Genomic DNA, 20,465 nt, shown 5'->3' on the forward strand with positions numbered 1-20,465 from the left:
TGACTTCTAATTGTAGGCTGTCTTGGCAATGGTAGAAAGTACTGCTCTGTCAGAGTTTGTTGCAAAAATCAAACCCAGAAAGCACACACAGGTAACTGATTCAGCAGGAGTGGTGGGTTGCCCCCGGTTCGGACCGGTTTGCAAGAACCGGTAGTAAAACCGGCGGGAGGCTCTGCCCACCGCTCCGGATGTTGTCATAGGCGATCTGCGCATATGCGATCCCGTTGCGGTAGTAAAGGTAATTAGAACCCACTCCTGTTTGGCAGGATTCATTAATTTCTCTTTATATATAAAATAACACATACAACACCAATAGCAGATTCTTCCAATGTGGTAGAAAGTTACAGGCAAAAAACACAGGCAGAGGAGAGCAGTTCAGAGTTCAGAGCAGAATACAGACAAGACCAGACTAGTTTCATTTTAGAGCTGAGCACAGAGCTAAGCCACACCCAGATTCCTTGCTTAAGTTTCTTTTTTCCAAATAAGCCTCATTGGCTGATCTGTTACCATGCCTATTCATTGGCTGACCTTGTTACCGTGTCTCTGCCAGTTCATGAATATTCTGACATGCTCTCAGGATATGTCCATACTTCGCTCATCTTCTCTTTAATCGGTGCCACACCAAAATGCTGTCGAATGGTGTCATTTGTGATGTGGTCAAGAAGGGAGATGCCCGATATCCAACGGAGCCTTTGCATTTCCATGGCACGGAGATAGCTTTTGGTCCGTGTGGTTGCTGCCCAGCATTCAGTGCCATACAGTGCAGCAGGGCGAATGGTTGTCTTGTAAATCTTAGATTTAAGATAGTATTTTAAAAAAAATCTATTTGCACTGGAAGCTTGCATAGTATTATTACCTAGCTGTGAAGAATGAAACTTGCAATTGGCTCAGCTCAATTGTTTTGTTATATAGTTAGTTAACTGTAGAGAGGGAATATTGCTGCACTATAGGGAATGCCATCCTGTTAATAAAATGTAATTAGCTCTAACATGAAAAGTAAAAGCAAAGCTTACCTGAAATACACATCTCCTTTTTCTTACACATTGATCACTATAATTCTGAGGACCTCACTTTTTATTTCTAGAAAGATGTTTACAGAAATTGAAGCTCCCCCCAAAAAATGAAAATGTGTTATGTGGTTTTACTGATCTGTTCCAGGGAGGAAACCATGAATACAGCTGGTTTTCGAGACAAGTTGCTTGGTTTATTGATGGTTTTCATATCTGAAGTTACTTGAGAATAGATGATAAAGAGCATTAAATTGGTGATCATTTGCATTGGGCAAATTGTCAATAAATCAGAAGAATTAAGAGTGAGTGAAATTAGAACTTTCCACTCTGCTGTGCGTGAAAACAGACATGAATGCGAGCAGAATCAATTTATGGGAATTAACCTGTGATGTACGGATTTATTATGGGGTGACTTAAATGAAGATTGATGATAGCCCGTGTGTTTTGATAGCACAAATTGGCAAAACTAATTAACTCTGTTTTGTTTCATTGGTGAATAATGTAACATATTTCAGCTTCAGTTAACTCGGGGAAAATGAAGATAAATGAACGATCTCTTTCAGTGGTTTCTAAATGCTTCTCAAATCCAAGCACAGGTATGGAACAATCATGATTAATCACGAGGCTCAACATGACTCATTCTCCCCAGTGATTGATGCTGTCAGTAAAACTTTGTTGACGTCTACGGTGAGAACACCGTGTCCTTCATGTTTTTCCTGACGAGAGTTTCAAATTGTAATTTGCACTTTAGATAAGTGTTAAAGTATAAGAACTAAGGTAACTTTAAGTTGGGAGAAACCCCTTCAATTCATAGGATTTCTGCTTCGCGTGGGGTGTTATTCATCATCTGATCTTAGTTAAGCCACTGTGACAATGTCCTCAGAATAGAATAGAATTCTTTATTGGCCAAGTGTGATTGGGACACACAAGGAATTTGTCTTTGGTGCATATGCTCTCAGTGTACATAAAAAGAAAAGATAATTCATCAAGAATTATAAGGTACAACACTTAGTGATAACCATAGGGTACGAATAAGCAATCAAATCATATTAGGAAACGATCGATATAAATCGTAAGGATAGAAGCAGCAAGGTTACAGTCATACAGTCATAAGTGGGAGGAGATGGGTGATAGGAACGATGAGAAGATTAACACTAGTGCAGACTTAGTGAATAGTTTGACAGTGTTGTGGCTCCGTCCTCCGAGCCTATCTTATCGGAGGAAGAAGGCTCCGAACATGAAGGAGAGGAGACGGCCAGGCCTCCCTCTCCAGGACCCTCCTCTCTGGCAATGCCTCAGGTGTCTCCCAAAGGAGAAGAGATTGGCCAGGAGCCAGGTGTTTCCGAGCCGTCGGATAGTGACGAAGAAACATTGTGGTTGGACCCACGCCAGCGTCGGAGAGACAAGCGGGCGCAGCAGAAAAGGAGGCGTGCCAGAGATTAAGCTGAGTCACTGGACCACACCCCACAGGCTATAAAAGGGAGTGTGGTGGCCATTCGGACTCTGTGACGGACAAAGCTAATCTCTGGCGAGGCACTTTGCACCTTCGGACACAACACCTATTTGCTGTGGATTTAATTACAAACTGGACTATTCAAACTGTGTGTATTTTTGTCTGTGTTATCGAAGTAAAAGTTCTTGGCAGGCAGCCACGGAGTTGCTGCCAAGTTCCTTATCATTGACGTTGAGTGTTTGAAGAGTTTATTTAACCCTCGGCTGGCTGGTTGGGTATGTGCGTGGTATGGGGACAGAACAAGTGTTGAGGGAATTATTTGTTTAGCAGAGTGATGGCGTTTGGGGAAGAATTGTTCTTGTGTCTAGTTGTTCTGGTGTGCAGTGCCCTATAGTGTCATTTTGAGGGTAGGAGTTGAAACAATTTATGTCCAGGATGCGAGGGGTCTGTAAATATTTTCACAGCCCTCTTTTTGACTCATGCAGTATACAGATCCTCAATGGAAGGCAGTTGGTAGCCATTGTTTTTTTTTTTTCCTGCAGTTCTTTTAGAACTGCAAATTTGCAGGGTTTTTTGCATTGCATTGCAATTCTGCAAACTGCAGAACTCAAACTTTATATCATATTGTGACAGAATGCCCCCTCAGAAGGTTCCCTGGATCCCTGCATGAAATACGTCATCTTGAGGGCACTGCGGTCCAATGGATAAATAAATAAATAAGGTTCAACCACTCCAGTGACTGCTCATACGTAATTTAATTTTAGGCATAGTTTCATTCATCATTCGTATTGTGTGTTTTTGAAATAATTTACTGCTCTGACATTTTATATTTTGATGCACATTTTATATGCTATTTTTGTGAATTTTAAGGCACTCTGTTACACCAGAGGTGGACAACTATGGCCCTTTTGTGGACTTCAATTCCCAGAATTCCTGAGCTAACATGGCTGGCTCAGGAATTCTGGGAGTTGAAGTCGACAAGTCATAAAAGGGCCATAGTTGCTCACCCCTGTGTTACGCTATACAAAATGATACGTATACAGGTGGTCCTCGACTTAGAACAGTTCATTTAGTGACTGAAATTTACAACGCCACTGGAAAAAGTGACTTAGGGCTGTTTTTCACACTTATGTCCATTGCAGCATCCCCACGGCCATGTGATTAAAATTTAGATACCTGGCACCTAACTCGTATTTATGATGGCTGCAGTGTCCTGGTGTCACCTGGTCCCCTTTTGCAACCTTCTGACAAGCAAAGTTAGTGGCAAAGGTAGAGTCACTTAACTGTGTTATTAACTTAACACCTGCAGTGATTCGTTTAACAACTGTGGCAAGTTGTGCAGGTGTTAAGGTCGTAAAATATAATAATTACGTTTATTTATTTATTTATTTAGCGTATGCAAATACCTGGACTTAAAAGTAGTTCAAATGTTAATATCCAGTCCACCCGGCCATTGAAGGACAGGAGTGGGCTGCTGGGGGTTCGCTAGAACCTCTAGCTAAGATTCTGTGCAGTTTGGAGAACCCCCAAATCCCACTCCTGGCTGGCCCCGCCCACTCCTCCCAGAAGTCCCCACACAGCCTGTTTTGGATGCAGGTAAGTGCAGAGCATGCGTGGAGCCTCAGGAAGGGCAAAAAACAGGCCTACCAGAAGTTTCCAGCCTCCAGAGGGCCTCCGGAGCCTCGGGAGGCTGTTTTCGCCCTTCCGGAGGCTCGAAGAAAGCTTCTGGAGCCTGGGGAGGGCAAAAACACCCCCTTCGCCGTGGTGCAGGAGGCCGACTAGGCCACGCCCACCATGGCCACGCCCACCCAGCAACTGGGTAGAGAACCCCTTGGTAAAATTTTTGAAGCCCACCCCTGTTGAAGGACAGGGTGGTCTATGTTGAAAAAATCAGACATTGGGCCCCTGTAAGCTCTTGATGGACCTTCAGACACAATGTGATGGATATTTTGTCGAGGAGCGCCAGAGTCACACTGAGGGCTAGAGACTTTACAGTACATACTTTACAGAGATAATGTATTGAAAGATTACACTCTGCAGTCCTTATTGATTGATTGATTGATTGATTGTATGGAAACCTAACATTTCCTATATTAAACAAGGGCATTTTTGGAAAGTTGAATACAAAGTTATGCACGGCCCAGCCCCATCTGAAATAAAATATAGTTTTCTTTCCCTAACTTTTTACAAAATCCAAACCTTTAAAAATTAAACAGCCAATTGGTATATTTTTCTATTTTCAGAAGTAATAGAATCTACTTCTATTACTTCTGAATTTAAATATAGAATTTCAATATAGATATAGGAATTTAGTAGCTATTAGAAGAAAATTAAGCCTTGTAATCGAATATTTTATTTAATGTATTTAAATTATTTACATATTTATATAGCTGCCCATCGTTCAACCAATTCTGGGTGGCTCCCAATTAAAAGTCAAGGCATATTTTAGTTGTTTTTAGTGAGATTAAATCAATTAACTGAAATACGGACTTTTTCACCAATTGTGCCTGCCTGAGAAAAAAAAAAAACACCATACTTTTCTTAGGAAAATGTATTTTGAGAAACTCTTAGCGAAAGTTTGTATTGGTAAATATACTTTAAGTAGTAGAAACAGAACTTTCAAGTTACTATTTTTGTGTAACAAATATCTCTCTTTGTTTACAGGTTTTGGATAAAGCAGAACAGCTGCGCGAGCTGGAAGGAAATATTCTGCCAGGTTTTCTTAGATTGCAAGAATTGGTAAGGGAATCAGCCACATTTCATTATTTAAGAATGGAAACTCCGGCATATGCTGACGGCTTTAATGTGTGTATTTCTAAAATTAAAAGTGCCAGGCCTAGCGGATCTGACAATAAATTTGTGAGTTTTTAATTAACAGGACAATTTTAATGTGAGACAGCTTTTTTGCTAGTAAATTTGGTCAATTGTGTGTCTCTTGGGCTTAACTATTTTTGTTTATTTTATTAACTTGTCTTTGTGTTGCCGCTTGTGATCTATCAACAGTTTGAAAAGTTATCTGACTAAATTTAAAGGATAGTTTTTTAATACCCATCGTAGCTAAGCGAACCCACATTTTGTTTGCAGTTTTGCTAAATCCATAGCTTTCTTTCCCATAAGAAGTGTTGCTCTTAAGATCAATATAAATTTTGCAGAAATGAGAAAGAGAGAGAGAAAGATAAAGATAAATGACTCTGGTGTTTTTTTTTTACTATTAAAATTTGATGATTTTTTTTTTTGCTTTTTTTTTCATTTTTTGCATGTCAAGCAGAAACTGATACAAGCTGACAAACATCATGCTATGTAAATATGTCAGTAGAGGTAAGAGGTTCAGAGGACTAAGTGAGCTAGGTTTTTACAAAATGGAAGAGTTGGAGGATAAAATTGATTTGTTTATTTTATAAAGTGACAATACAGTCAATACATGCAAAGTCAATACATGCAAATACCGTATTTTTCGGAGTATAAGACGTACCTTTTTCCCCCCTAAAAGCGGGTGAAAATTTAGGCGCGTCTTACACACAGAATGTAGCCCCGCCCACCCACTGGCCCCCACCCTTTGGTCTCTGCCTCCCAGCAGTTTACCTCCTTGCAGCAAGCAGCCAGAAGAAACAGCTCGTTTCAGCTTCAGCACAGCCTAATTAGCACAAGTTGATTGGATCGGCCTCCCGACTCTCAGCTGATTTGCTCTCAGCTGTTTTACTCTCAGCTATTTTGCTGGGGCCTCTGCTACTTGCTGCAAGGAGGTAAATTGCTGGAGCAGATTTTTTTTTTCTTGTGCTAATCAAGCTATGCTGAAAACAAAAATGAAAGTAAAGCAGGCTGTTGCTGTTTGCTACAACAAGGCAAAATTGCTGGGAGGCAGAGGCAGATTTCTTTTTCTTGTTTTCCTTACCAAAAAAGGTAGGTGCGTCTTATAGTCCGGTGCGTCTTATACTCCGATAAATACTGTAGTTTTAAAGGCAAGAAAATGATTGTTTCGTGTTTGCTTCAAGATTGTGTTTTGTTTTTTCTTTTTTCCTGGATTTAAAACTGTAAATCTACCATAAGCCATAGCATAGAAATGCTAATTTGGGAAGCCCTTCCCACGCTTGCTGGTAAATGGCATTCGAGAACCTGGTTAAAATGTGCTCATTTGGGTTTTGAAGATGTGCATTAATCTTTGTAGCAAACCGAAGTCGAGGATGACAGCTGGGTCCCTTGGACACATCCGTGTGTTTCCCTTGCAAATAATCTGATGTAATAAACGTGATACTTTTGAGTGCGGGGAGAAAAGTGTTTGCTTTGGATTAATGGCATTTGCAGCCGTTCAAATGGATTAGAGAGGCATATTGCATGATTCCAAGCTCTTTCCAGTGGTAGGGGCTCATAAATGTTGTGAAAAAATAAGTCGCTCCAACATTTATTAATTTATTTCCTAAATTTCTATAGCTGCCCATCTATATCAGATTATATCTGATATATTATAACAGATATATTATACATATTAACTCTATTATCTATATATATTATATGTAGTAATATATATCATCTCCCTCCCTCCTTCTCTCCCTCTCTCTCTCTCTCTCTCTCTCTCTCTCTCTCTCTCTCTCTCTCTCTTTCTCTTTCCCTCCCCCCCATCTATATAATCAGTGGAACGACTTGCCTCCAGAAGGTGTGGATGCTCCAACACTGGAGAGTTTTAAGAACAAATTGGATAGCAATTTGACATGAATGGTATAGAGCAGTGATGGTTAACCTTTTTGCCATCGCATGCCAGGAAGAGGGGGGGAGGTTCGCGCACGAACATGCCCACACCCATAATTCTATGCACCCCACCCGTGCATGCACGCGCAACCCCCCTCCCCCCCGCTCCTGGCACCCAATGTCCCAGTAGGCCCGTTTTTCTGTCTCACCTGGCTCCAGATCCTCTCTATGCATCTGGGGAGGGCGAAAACAGCCTTCCCCACCCCACCCCCAGGCCCTCCGGAGGTAGAAAACAGCCTGTTTCCCTACATCTGGTAGGCCCATAAGGCCCAAAAATTAGCTGGCTGGCGCGTGCATGCACGCCCTAGCTGAGCTGGCGTGCCAGGCGACATGGCTCCGTGTGCCACCTGTGGCACGCATGCCATAGGTTCGCCATCACGGGTATAGAGTCTCCTGCTTCAGCAGAGGTTGGACTAGAAGACCTCCAAGGTCCCTTCCAACTCTGTTATTCTGCTATCTGGCATAGATGATTCTGGGCAGCATGCAGACTTAACAACACAAAATTTGTTCCAATTTTTCAAACAGTGGTTTCACAGCTATATCTTTCACAGCCTTCAGGAACAGTTTTCCGTCTCAATACCGTGTTAATCAGATTCCCGCCACCCAATGAAATTATCTGGGGAGGATGCTTAGAGCCACACTTTCTCCGTGACTTCCTGGAACTCACTTTCCAGTACAATAGGGTCAATTTTGACCTTTACGAAGGATTTAAAAATGAACAAAAAAGCATTGTCACTGGCCTACAGTGTTTGCTCGCTTTATTGTGTTTGGTTTTTGACTACAGTAATATTTTAATTCTGTTTTAACCTCATTTCACCATCTGTACATTTTGTATGTTTTACTTGTGATGGAAAGAACCAAGGAGAAATTTCCTGACAGTGAGAATAATTAATCAGTACAACAGCTTGCCTCCAGAAGTTGTGGGTGCTTCAGTACTGGAAGTTTTTAAGAAGAGATGGGACAGTGATGGCTAATCTTTTTGCCATTGCGTGCCAGGGGTGGGGGGATGGGGGGTGTCGCGCGTGCGCATGCCCACACCCATAATCCTATGCACCCTACCCTGTGCACATGTGCCCGCAACCCCACCCCAACCCCAACCCCTACTGGCACGCGATGGTCCGGTAGGCCCGTTTTTCTCTCTCACCAGGCTCCAGAGCCTTTCTAGGAGTCTTGGGAGGGTGGAAACGACCTTCCCCACCCCCCGGAAGCCCTCCAGAGGCCGGAAACTGCCCATTTGCCAACTTCCGGTAGGACCGGAAGGCCCGTTTTTTGCTGTCCCCAGGCTCCAGAGTCTTTCTAGGAGTCTGGGGAGGGCAAAAATGACCTTCCCCACTCCCCCGAGGCCCTCCGGAGGCCGGAAACGGCCCATTTGCCAACTTCCGGTCCCACCGGAAGTTGGCAAATGGGCCGTTTCCGGCCTCCAGAGGGGGGTGGAGAAGATCGTTTTCGCCCTCCCCAGACTCCTAGAAAGGCTCTGGAGCCTGGGGACAGCAAAAAATGGGCCTTTCCCCCCCCCCCCCCCGAGGCCCTCCGGAGGCAGGAAACAGCCTTTTTCCTTACTTCTGGTGGTCCCAGAAAACCTGAATATCAGCTGGCGCGTGAGCTCGTGTGCCCACCAATATGGCTATGCGTGCCACCTGTGGACGCATACCATAGGTTCGCCATCACGGGTATAGGATCTCCTGCTTGTGCAGAGGGTTGGACTAGGAGACCTCTAAGGTCCCTTCCAACTTTGTTATTCTTTTATTTTGAGTTTCATAATTTATTTATTAAATTAAATTTAATAAATTTAATAAAAAGTAAATTTATTCGCACATATGTGCTAGTCATTCCCGACTCTAGGTTCAAAGCCGAAGAGCCAGCACTGTCCGAAGACGTCTCCGTGGTCATGTGGCCAGCATGATTCAATGCCAAAGGCACACAAAATGCTGTTACCTTCCCACCAAAGGTGGTCCCTATTTTTCTACTTGCATTTTTTTACGTGCTTTTGAACTGCTAGGTTGGCAGAAGCTGGGACAAGTAACGGGAACTCACCCCGTTACGCAACACTAGGGATTCGAACCGCTGAACTGCCGACCTTTCGATCGACAAGCTCAGCGTTTTAGCCACTGAGCCACCGCATCCCCTAAAAGCATACTAGAGATGAATAAAAGGCACATTATCACATAAGGGGAAAGCAGATTGGAAATAAAATAGCATGGCTGATTTGAGCCCGTATCAGTTTTAATGATTTAAGTATTATTTTTTCAAACGCAATCAATTTATCCACCCTAATAATTAAGATATATATCTTTGGGAAACATAAATGTCATTTAAGTATTATTTTTTCCCCGAACGCAATCAATTTATCCTCCCTAATAATTAAAATATCTACCTTGGAGAATCATAAATGTCATAGTGCAGTAAAAGAATCCTGAAATCTATTTTTTTTTAAAAAAAAAATCTAAATGTGTTAGCAGCTTGATTAAGCTATTTAAGGGCTTCTCACTATGCAAATAACTTTTAAGTAAAATGCTGAATCGGATTAATTTCTTTCCGCTTTTTGTTTTTGCCAAACCTGAAGTCTTCTCTGATTAAAAATATAGCTACTGGGTTATTTTTAATTCTCTCTCCTTTAACATCGCTCACTTACAGACAGAGAAGAACGTGACTGTGGTTTTCCTTAGTGAAATTGTGTGGGAACTTCTTCGTCCAAACACAGGATGCCTTGAGCCGCTGCCATTATATTTTCCAGATTACAGCATAGGTAAGGACAAAATAAATCGGCATACATACGCGACCAATGCCGTTTCTGTGCTGTACCCCTGCCTGAAGCCCGACTGGTACGGGTCTAGATAGATAACTTCATCCAGGTGCCGGGGAAGTTGTCGTGCCACCACGCTCTCAACAACCTTCGCCACAAAACGACTATTCTGACTATTACAGTGTCCCACAAAACATACGATTTGCAACCATCCCTTCCAGCTTCCTAGAAGGAAAGTCAGTGTCTATGGAGAGTCTTGGTCATCCAGATCATGGTTGTCCCAAATGTGCTTTTTCAAGAGGCAACGGAGCTGGGGCCAGACTCGGACAATGAGGAGATTGGGGAGGAACAGGGCCAGTCTTGGAGTCTGCGGAAGGCTCTTGTTGTGACCCCGGCCCCGGAGGCTGATTTATCTTCACATGCTGAGTCGGAGGATGATACGGAGAAGGAGGAAGCTGTCACGAGTTATGTGCCGGAGGGGCCGCCTTCATTGGTGAGTCAGCAAGAACTGACAGTTGATGACGTGCCTCTGGACCCCAGCCAAATTGAGGAGGAAACAGAGGCCGGTAACAAGGAGGGGGAGCCCTTATTGGATGCAAGAGAGAGACGTAGGAGACGTCGTAGAGAACAGCTATTGCCACATTCCAAGAGGTGTGGTCAGGAGATGTAGGGCCACACCCTACAAAGTATAAAAGAGGTGTGACTGGGCTGGAAAGGCGTGGTGAACAATTTGTTGGCGTTTTGGATGTAGTGGATTTACAACTGTTAGTCTGGAGTTTTTTGACAAGAGTCTGCATTCCTGCAGTAGCCTGCTGGCCGTCTGTCAAGACCTTTGGAACATTGCCTGGTAACTATTGGACTGATAAACGCTTTGGAAGAGAACTATTTATTAAAGGGCCAGCTTCAGTCTATCTAGTCTGCGTTTGTTACTGCCGGTGTCAACTTTCTGAAAGATGCCCTAATTAATTCATGAGCCATGATCCAAACTTCAAAGGAAATATAGCCATTTATTAGGAGCAACATTCCGGCAATACTCGGATGCAGTTAGGACTGATCCTACGTAGATTTACGTTCCCCTATGACCCTGTCTCTCCCCTCCTCTCTGGCCATGTCATAAATCACATTCTCCAATTAACCACTTTGGCTGGCTGTGAAACCTAACACCCTCCTTCTGATTGCGGTCAGGAAGAATGTATGGAATGTACTTCAGTTCTCCCTCCCTCCTGCTCATGGCAACTTGAAAGCTTTGCAAGTTGACAGCCGGGCTATTTGAGCCTCTGCAAGGCCACTCGTGGCAGGGGGACAGAACAGCTCTGATGAGTGCTCTGCACCGGAGGCAGAGAGGGGGCCAGGGCCGTCTGACAGTTGTCAGCTGCCTTCGGAGTCAGACATCAGTGGGGCAGAAGAACAGCTGGAGCCTGTTCCCAGTGTGCCCGTGCTCAGAGCTGCCAGGAGAAGGGAACAGCTAAGGAACAAGGAGGGTCAACTCAGGAGTAAAGCCACAGGTGGACGGTGAATGGCCCCTCCCAGAGGGAATAAAGAGGAGCAAAAGGGGAGGGGAGTTTGCAGGAGACAATTTAGAGGGAAGATCTGTTCCTGACTTCTTGCCAAGTATTGTCTGCTCCACAGTGGCGTTTGGAAGATATCGGCTTGGCAGCTCTCCAAGCCTGATAAAGGTCTGTAGTTGCGGAATCTCTTGAAAGACCGTCGGCCGGGACTTTGCTGGAGAGGAATTCCCTTTAAACTAAATAAAAGGGGTTTTATCCGGACGAGGAATCGGCTTCGTGCTTTTGGGAAGCCTTGGTCACAACACTGGTTTTCTTTGAAGACCTTTCGCTTCTTATCCAAGAAGCTTCTCCAGCAGAGTTACGACGAGTCCTCTTTTAGAGCCACCTTCTGACAAGCAAAGTCAACAGGGAAGCCAGATTGACTTAACAAATGTGTCAAGAAAGCTTTTGAAAATGGGACAAGGTTCACTTAACAACTGTCTCACTTAGCAACAGAAATGTGGGTCTCAATTGTGGTGGTAAATCAAGGACTACCTTTATGGTCTGTTTGTTTGAATTATCCCAGGGTCTGGATAGATATAGGTATGCATGACTAGTCAGCACCAAAGCCATGGCAATTGTCAACTTGTCTCACTCAATATTCTTCAATTCCGTTAATATCCTTTGATTTCTTCCATATTAATGTTTCTTTTTCCCCCTGAGCGGTTTTATGAATTAGTCATACGTTTTGCCTGAGTTCATTTTTGTATGATCTATATTTCATTTATTAACAGACTTCATTCAGATAATTAATTAAGCACAGGCTTAATTTCTTACGACTGCAGAATCGTTTTCTATAATTTATTTTATATATTCATTTCTTAAAGTATGAGTCCTTTCCTATGGACAGTTCTCACGATTTAAAAAAAAAATAAAAATAAGGAAGTTTCTTCCTGTTTAGATTTCAATAATCTTCGCCAATGAAAAGAGGGGAAGATTATTATTTTTTAAGCATTTTCATTCATTCCAAAAGTCTACAGGGCCTTCACAAGATATATAATAAGTCAATTTCTGATGTTTGAAGCTTAAGGTAACAAAACACATAACACAAAAGGGAAAAAAGCATTTGTGAGAGACGGGGAAAACATGCCTTAGTTTTTAATATTAAAAGTTGTTTTTAATTTGTAACCACATCAGACACAGCTTAGAAAGAATGGAACTGAAATTGTTCTCCCCTCAGCTGATGTGATTCCTTTCTCAGCTATTGAGGAACTGAATGATGGTTAATAGAAAGGCCTGATTATTATTATTATTATTATTATTATTATTATTATTATTATTATTATTATTAATTGAATTTGTATACCGCCCTACTCCCGAAGGATTTAGGGCAGTGAACAGCCAAATAAAATACATATAATACAAATGTTAAAAAACCATTAAAATACAATTAAATAATTGGCCTGAAAAACAACATTTAAAACACCCCAATTCATGAGACAAATTTAAAATTTAAATTTTTTTTAAAAAGTTTAAAAGAGAGGTTAGGCCAGGCCGGCCTGCTGGAAAAGAAATGTTTTGATGGCACGGCGGAAAGCGCGCAGGTCCGGGATCCTCCGTATCTCCGGGGGGAGCTCGTTCCAGATGGCGGGTGCCCCCACAGAGAAGGCTCTCCCCCTGGGGGCCGCCAGTCGACATTTTTTGGCCGACGGCACCCTGAGGAGCTCCTCTCTATGGGAGCGTACTGGTCGGGGTGTAGCGGTTCGAAGGTCAAGGCGAAGGAGGGAATGATCCGCCCATGACAAGGGTTCAGTCACTATATCCCCAATATCGAGATCTTGATGACTTCAGCTTTCTTCTTACATGTAATACTAAATTTTCTTTAGCCTCCAATGACAATGTCTTAAATATACCATTATAATTGGGTGTGTGTGTGTGTGTTTCTAATAATAAAAACAGTAGCTCTGTTTTGTTGCTAGTTTGAAGATTCTAAAGCTATTTCACCGTGAACTCGTTGTAGTTTGCCGATTTAATTTCACTTTAAACATCTCAAATATGCAATATACATGTAGTCCCTGACCTATGGCCTAAACCAGGGGTCCTCAAACTGTTTAAACAGGGGGCCAATTCACGGTCCCTCAGACTGTTGGGGGTGTGTGGACCGGCTGAGTGGGTGTGGCTAGGTGGTCACGTGACTGGGTGGGCATGGCCAATTTAGCAGTCCATTAAACAATACACACAAATTAAACTTTAAATTTGTTATGCTCCTGGGGGTAGAAATCAGGTTAGTGAAGGGATGTGCTGCCTTTGGGTGTGTGGGAGGTACGTGTGTGTGTGTGTGTGTGTGTGTCTTTCCCTCCCCCTCTCTCTTTTCTCCCTCTCCCTCTCTCTGGAGGCCGGAGAAGCCAAAAACAGGCCTGTTTTTGACCTTCCCAGCCTCCAGAACCACTCTGCCACCCAAAAACGGGCCCGTTTTTGGCCTCCAGAAGGTGGGTGGGGGCCGGCGGGTAGTTGGTGCGATGTGGGTGGGGCACCCTCGTGGTCCCATGCGGGCTAGATTAATGGCTTCAACGGGCCATATCTGGCCCACGGGCCGTAGTTTGAGGACCCCTGGCCTAGATTTATAATGATGTACTGAGAAAAACATAAAACACATACTGTAAAATGCAAATGTGAGATAATCAACAAATAATGTTAACACGCCTGGCAGTTAATAATCATATGAATGAACAAGGACCCTAAGGGACTTATTAATAAAATGTTTACCTGAGTTGAAAAAAAGGGTAATTTCATTGCTTGAGGCTTAGGAGATTGCTTTGGTCATTCTGGGTATCTGATAGGAAAGAAGAAACTGGTAGATGTTTTCTTCAAAGAGAATTGTATCTGTAAGGAAATTGAAAACACGATAGGATGATTTTAATGAAGAAGACTTGGGCTGCCTGTCATTGGCTTAGGATAGGGGTCGGCAACCTTAAACACTCAAAGAGCCACAAAGGTCCTAACCGGAAGCCCCACATTCAATTCTGGAGCCAACTGGAAGTCCAGTTCCCCCACCATAGAGTTTCCTCCTAGCACGGCGTCCTTTTTCCTCTGCCCACTGGAAGTCCGGTTCCCCCACCATAGAGCCTACTTCCTAGCACGGCATCCTTTTTCCTCTACCTGTCCTAACCGAAAGCCCTATCAATTGTGGAGCCGACCAGCGATAGGGAGCTGCAGCAGAGGAATGAAAGAGCCACATGCGGCTCCAGAGCCGTGGGTTGCTGACCCCGGCTTAGGATATTACTTGATTGGCTAGAGAACTAGAAAAGGTTTCTTAGTCTTACATAAAAATGTTATTCTGTGCGATGTCTCCTGAATTTTAGCACTGAAAACAATGCAATAAGTCACTCTATGAGCCTTAGTGGAAAATCATGCTTTTGTTGTTGCTGATGTTGTTGTTTTATTCATATAGGACATCTGCAGAAGATTCTGTCCCATGATCATCCTCCAGAATATTCATTTGATTTTTATGCTGCATATATCAATATTCTTCTTGGAGTCTTCTATCCAGTCTGCAGGGACTTGAAGGAGCTCCAACATCTGGTGAGTTATCTCTTTGGTGTTCTTCATAATAAAGATAAGATAACCTTTATTGTCACTTTTTTCTGTGAACACACTGGCACACATTAAAAAATGAAATTTTGATGCCCGCTCTCATATATATATATATACATACATATATATATATATATATATATATATATATATATGTATGTATGTATGTATGTATGTATGTATGTATGATGTATGTATATATATATATATATATATTCTTTCTAGCCAGGTTTTACCTATGTAAACTTAGTTGTTCTTCAGCCCTAGGTTCTGTGAAATCTCATTCACAAGTTCTTGGGCCCTTTTTCTGCTGCCAAACTGCAACTCTGTGTTGCTTCCTGGGAGAGAGTTGCAGTTTGGCAGCAGAAAAAGGGCCCAAGAACTTGTGAATGAGATTTCACAGAACCTAGGGCTGAAGAACAACTAAGTTTACATAGGTAAAACCTGGCTAGAAAGAATATGCACATAAAAGCCTATGAAAAAAGAAAAAAGATACATATATATATATATATATATATATATATATATATATATATATATGTATATATGTATATATGTATATATGTATATATGTATATGTATATATATATATATATATATATATATATATATATATATATATACACACACACACACACACACACACATACACACACGCATATATACATATCAATCACAGGCCATTTAGAATACATAGTGGGTCTTTAAATTCGAAATGATTCTAAATAAATCTTGCACTCTTTATTTTACAGGCTGCACTTAATTTTTCTAAATATTGTGAGCCTGTGGTCCAAGGAGAAGGTGAGTATTTTACTTTCATATGAATGCTTTTATACGAATGAATTTTGCCTTGTCATATATTCATATTCTGAACAGCGCAGTGGCCTAGAGGTGAAGACGATCGCCTCCCAGTCAGAAGGTTGAGAGTTCAATCCCTGGCAGCGGTAGATGTTTCTCTATCAGGACTCAAAGAGAAAATATCTGCTGTGAACTCCACATAGGCATCAGGAAGGGCATCCGGCCAGTAAACGCTCAGCTCCATTCAGTCGCTCCGCCCCTATCCGGATAAAAGGGATTGTAGGGTCATAAAAAGAAAGAAAAAAAAAATCAGTACACATATGCTAGTTCAATAGGAGACAAAAACGACACAAGAAATTACAGAGCACTAAGCTATGTGGGAAATAACTCAGGATGAAGTAGTGGCATACAATTTCCATATTTTTGGAAATAAAACTCCATGGAAATCTCCCTGTAGTCACCTAGAGTCAAACTAGACTGAAATGATTTTTTTACCTACCCAACATGTAGGAAGTAGAAGGCCTCTGGGAAATAGGCTGCTACCATTCGGGTTCCAGATCTTAATTATGGCCCTGTACTATTAAAATAGAGGGACGCAGAATAGAGGTCCATTGAAGAATGGACATTAAAATAAGAGCCTTGAGAGTACAGTGGTTCAGTGCACCCTGTTATTAACACAGCTGCCTGCAATTTCTGCTGGTTCGAATCTCTCCAAGGCTCAAGGTTGACTCAGCCTTCCATCCTTTCTAAGGTAGGTGAAATGAGGACCCAGTTTGTGGGGGCAATAAGCTGACTTTGTATAAAAATATACAAAAGAATGAAGGCTATTGCTTAACGCATTGTAAGCCGCCCTGAGTCTCCGGAGAAGGGCGGCATATAAATCAAATTAAAAAAAAAAAAAAAAAGTAGTGAATTTAGCAGAGATGGCTAAAATTTCAGCATATCTGAAGGACCATTCAAATGAAAGATATATATCGGAATGGAGAAGATGGATTGACTATATTCAAAACAAATATCGGACTAAAAAGCTTCAAATAGCTTATGAATGAAACCAACTATTTCTTTTTGAATTATGTTTTGTTAGTGGAAAGGGGAGTTAAAGAGCAAGAGGGAATTAAGAGCTTACAGAAAATTAGCATATTTTAGTTTATGTTTGTTAAATGTTATACCCTGTATTTGCTCTGGGAAGTCCGGGGTGGGGGGAGGGGGGTGGGAGGGAGAGGTGGGAGGGGGGATGGGGGTGGGTGGAGGAGGGATGGGGGAGGAGGGATGGGGAGAAAAATTGTAATATTTGATAAAACTTTTTAATAAAAAAAAATAGAGGGACGCAGTGGCTAATACACTGAGCTTGAATAAAGTTGGCAATGATTGTTATATAGCTGGATGCTCTTCAGGGATCCACCATGATTAAATTGTCTTTCCGTGGCTACAGCGAATGAACGCGACACACGCCGACTGTGGAAAAATATTGAATCCCATTTGAAGAAAGCTATGCAAACGGTTTATCTTCGAGAAATATCAAGGTAATGGCTTCTCTCTTCCTTCCCTTTATTATTTTTTTTACAGCAACTTTGAACTATCAAACATGAAAGGTTTTTTTTCCCCAATCATTATGATCGTCCCTGTTTAAACTCTGCTTAAAATGGGTAAGAGTTTATTTATTTATTTATTTTTACTAATGAAAAATATGCAGTTATTCAAGTGATATGGAAGACATGAAGTGTGGAAGAGTTCTTGTATGCATTTCCTATTAAAAGCAGTTGCAGATAAGGGCAAAATGCTGAGGAAGTACAGGTGAATTAGATACAGAACAACAGTTGGGAGGGATCTTGGAGGTCATCAGTCCGCTCCCACAGAGAGGGTCTCCTCAGGGTGCCATCGGCCAAATTATGTCGGCTGGCGACACCCAGAGGGAGGGCCTTCTCTGTGGGAGCCCCTGCCCTTTGGAATGAACTGCCCCCAGAAATGCGTAAGATCTCCGACCTCCGTGTATTTCGCTGTGCCCTCAAAACCTTGTTGTTCCGCCAGGCCGGGCTGTCAATGTAAAGATTGGTTTTAAATGTGGGATTTTAAATTTGGGGGTTTTATAATTGAGCCAATTATTTAATAATTTTAATTATTTTTAAATTTTGTTTGTCTTTGTGCTTTTAATCAGGCTGTATACCGCCTTGAGTCCTTCAGGAGAAGGGCGGTATAGAAATAAAATATTATTATTATTATTATTATTATTATTATTATTATTATTATTATTATTATTATTATTATTATTATTATTATTATCTAGTCCAACCCGCTACTCAGGAGACGATATACCGTTCCAGACAAATGATTCTCCAATCTCTTCTTAAAAACCTCGAGTGTTAGAGCACCCACAACTTCTGGAGGCAAGCTGTTCCACTGGCTAATTGTTCTCACTGTTAGGAAATTTCTCCTTAGTTCTAGATTGGATTTCCCCTTTATAAATTTCCATCCATTGCTTCTTGTCCTGCCCTCAGATGCTTTGGAGAACAGGCCAACTCATTGAGAAGCTGCCATTTTCTCATTATGGGGTACCATCGGTATCATTGGTACCGATGTGCATTATCGATATCTTTTCTTATGAAAGGTAATGTCAGCGTTTCAGCGCTGACATAGAAAGGGAGATAAGCCCTGGACTTTTGCCTGCTAAATCCCTTTGAAGCTTGGTCTCCGTGGAAATGAAGGGGGGGTGAACATTCCTGTGAAATGACGAGACAAGAAGTCAGGAGAGTGACTTGGAAGATAGCCAATGAGAAGCAGAGAATTGGGGATCGGAAAGGGAGGGATTGGGGGGCAAAAGGTCAGTCTTGTCCGCACGAGTCATGATCCGGTTGCTGTGCTCGAATAAAGAGAAGATTTCCTTAAAGATTGGCAGTTTGGAAATTCATTTATTTTGAGATAGCATCGAAGTCTGACAGGTAATACGATGCTAAAGAGAGACTGAAAATCTCCTCCAGTTCCATACCTACAGTGTTATTCAGACCCTCTAGAGAAAAGGTGTCAAATTCGATTTCATTGAGGGCCACATCAGGGTTGTGTTTGATCTTGGGGGGGTCCGGGGGTGGGGCGTGGCCAGGTTGGGCATGGCCACCTGAACGTCACTCGTGTCGGGCACCTGTGGTGGCCCAAGAGCTCTGCCAGTGAAAATGGGCTCAGTTCGGAAGAATTACCATGCTGCTCCCGAGCTCCGTTTTCACTGGCAGAGGGTTGCAGGAGGCCATCGCAGCCAAAAACGAAACCCGGGGGGCTGCATGGGCCCTCCCGAGCTCCGTTTTCACTAGCAGAGGAACCACGGGCCGGTCCTTCACTGTTTCCAGGGCGGCTCTGCGGGCCAGATCTAAGCACCCCTGCCGACTAGATACGGCCCCCAGGCCTTGAGTTTGACACCCCTGCTATAGAGAGAGAGAAAAAAGACCACATTAATCTTACGTCCTATTATCTAATTTAATCCTGGTATATTTGATTGTAAGAGAAATGAAAGGCCAATATTCCCTTTAAAGGAAGCTTGTTTTCTGGTGACTGCAAGCGTGGAAACAAATCGCCATTGCCGTGCAATTAAAAACGTATAAAACGTAAGGTCATAATTTAGCGATGTCAGATTGTTCTGTCCTCGTACCACGCACACACCCAACCAGCCACCCGAGGGTTAAATAAACTCTTCAAACACTCAACGTCAGTGATAAGGAACTTGGCAGCAACTCCGTGGCTGCCTGCCAAGAACTTTTACTCTGATAACACAGACAAAAATACACACAGTTTGAATAGTCCAGTTTGTAATTAAATCCACAGCAAATAGGTGTTGTGTCCGAAGGTGCAAAGTGCCTCGCCAGAGATTAGCTTTGTCCGTCACAGAGTCTGAATGGCCACCACACTCCCTTTTATAGCCTGTGGGGTGTGGTCCAGTGACTCAGCTTAATCTCTGGCACGCCTCCTTTTCTGCTGCGCCCGCTTGTCTGTCCGACGCTGGCGTGGGTCCAACCACAATGTTTCTTCGTCACTATCTGACGGCTCGGAAACACCTGGCTCCTGGCCAATCTCTTCTCCTTCGGGAGACACCTGAGGCATTGCCAGAGAGGAGGGTCCTGGAGAGGGAGGCCTGGCCGTCTCCTCTCCTTCATGTTCGGAGCCTTCTTCCTCCGATAAGATAGGCTCGGAGGACGGAGCCACAACACAGATTAAAAAGGGTCTCCGAGGAGAAATTCAGCCCTGATAGCTGAAGAGGAATGAGAAGTGCTTCCTTTTTAAAACACAATATGCTACCTCTCCAGTTTGACCTCTCAAAGACAACAGAGAGCAAAAACGGGGTTGTGGGTGGTTTGTTTCGGAAGGTTACAACTCTCCTGCCAGTTTGCCTAAGAGTGTCTCTGTAAGGCATGATGTTTCTAATTTCCATTTGAAGATGGTTATGCAGTAATTATATGCACAGATCAATGTTTTTCAACCTTGGTGACATTAACGTGTGGATTTTGACTCCCAGAATTCCTTAGCCAACATGCAAAACAGTGGTGGGTTTCACAAATTTTCGCTACCGGTTCGGGCGGGCGTGGCTAGGGGAGGACATGTGACTGAATGGGCGTGGCCAACTTGACGTCACCCACACCCACTCAGTCACATGACAC

The 20,465-nt window shown here is 42.7% G+C and overlaps 1 protein-coding gene across 1 annotated transcript in view; it reads left to right on the plus strand.

Moving 5' to 3' along the window:
- Positions 1 to 20,465, plus strand: part of ORC5 (origin recognition complex subunit 5) — an 84,470-nt gene that overhangs the window by 7,909 nt on the left and 56,096 nt on the right. Inside the window, exons 5-9 of the mRNA XM_070946833.1 lie at positions 5,128 to 5,202; positions 9,841 to 9,952; positions 14,888 to 15,018; positions 15,783 to 15,831; positions 17,261 to 17,351. Coding sequence (XP_070802934.1) covers positions 5,128 to 5,202; positions 9,841 to 9,952; positions 14,888 to 15,018; positions 15,783 to 15,831; positions 17,261 to 17,351 — 458 coding nt within the window. The remainder of the gene's footprint in view (positions 1 to 5,127; positions 5,203 to 9,840; positions 9,953 to 14,887; positions 15,019 to 15,782; positions 15,832 to 17,260; positions 17,352 to 20,465) is intronic.

Source organism: Pituophis catenifer, unplaced genomic scaffold (assembly GCF_029215685.1).
Source record: "Pituophis catenifer annectens isolate HBS135680 unplaced genomic scaffold, rPitCat1.0.hap2 SCAF_7, whole genome shotgun sequence".
Lineage (NCBI taxonomy): Eukaryota > Metazoa > Chordata > Lepidosauria > Squamata > Colubridae > Pituophis > Pituophis catenifer.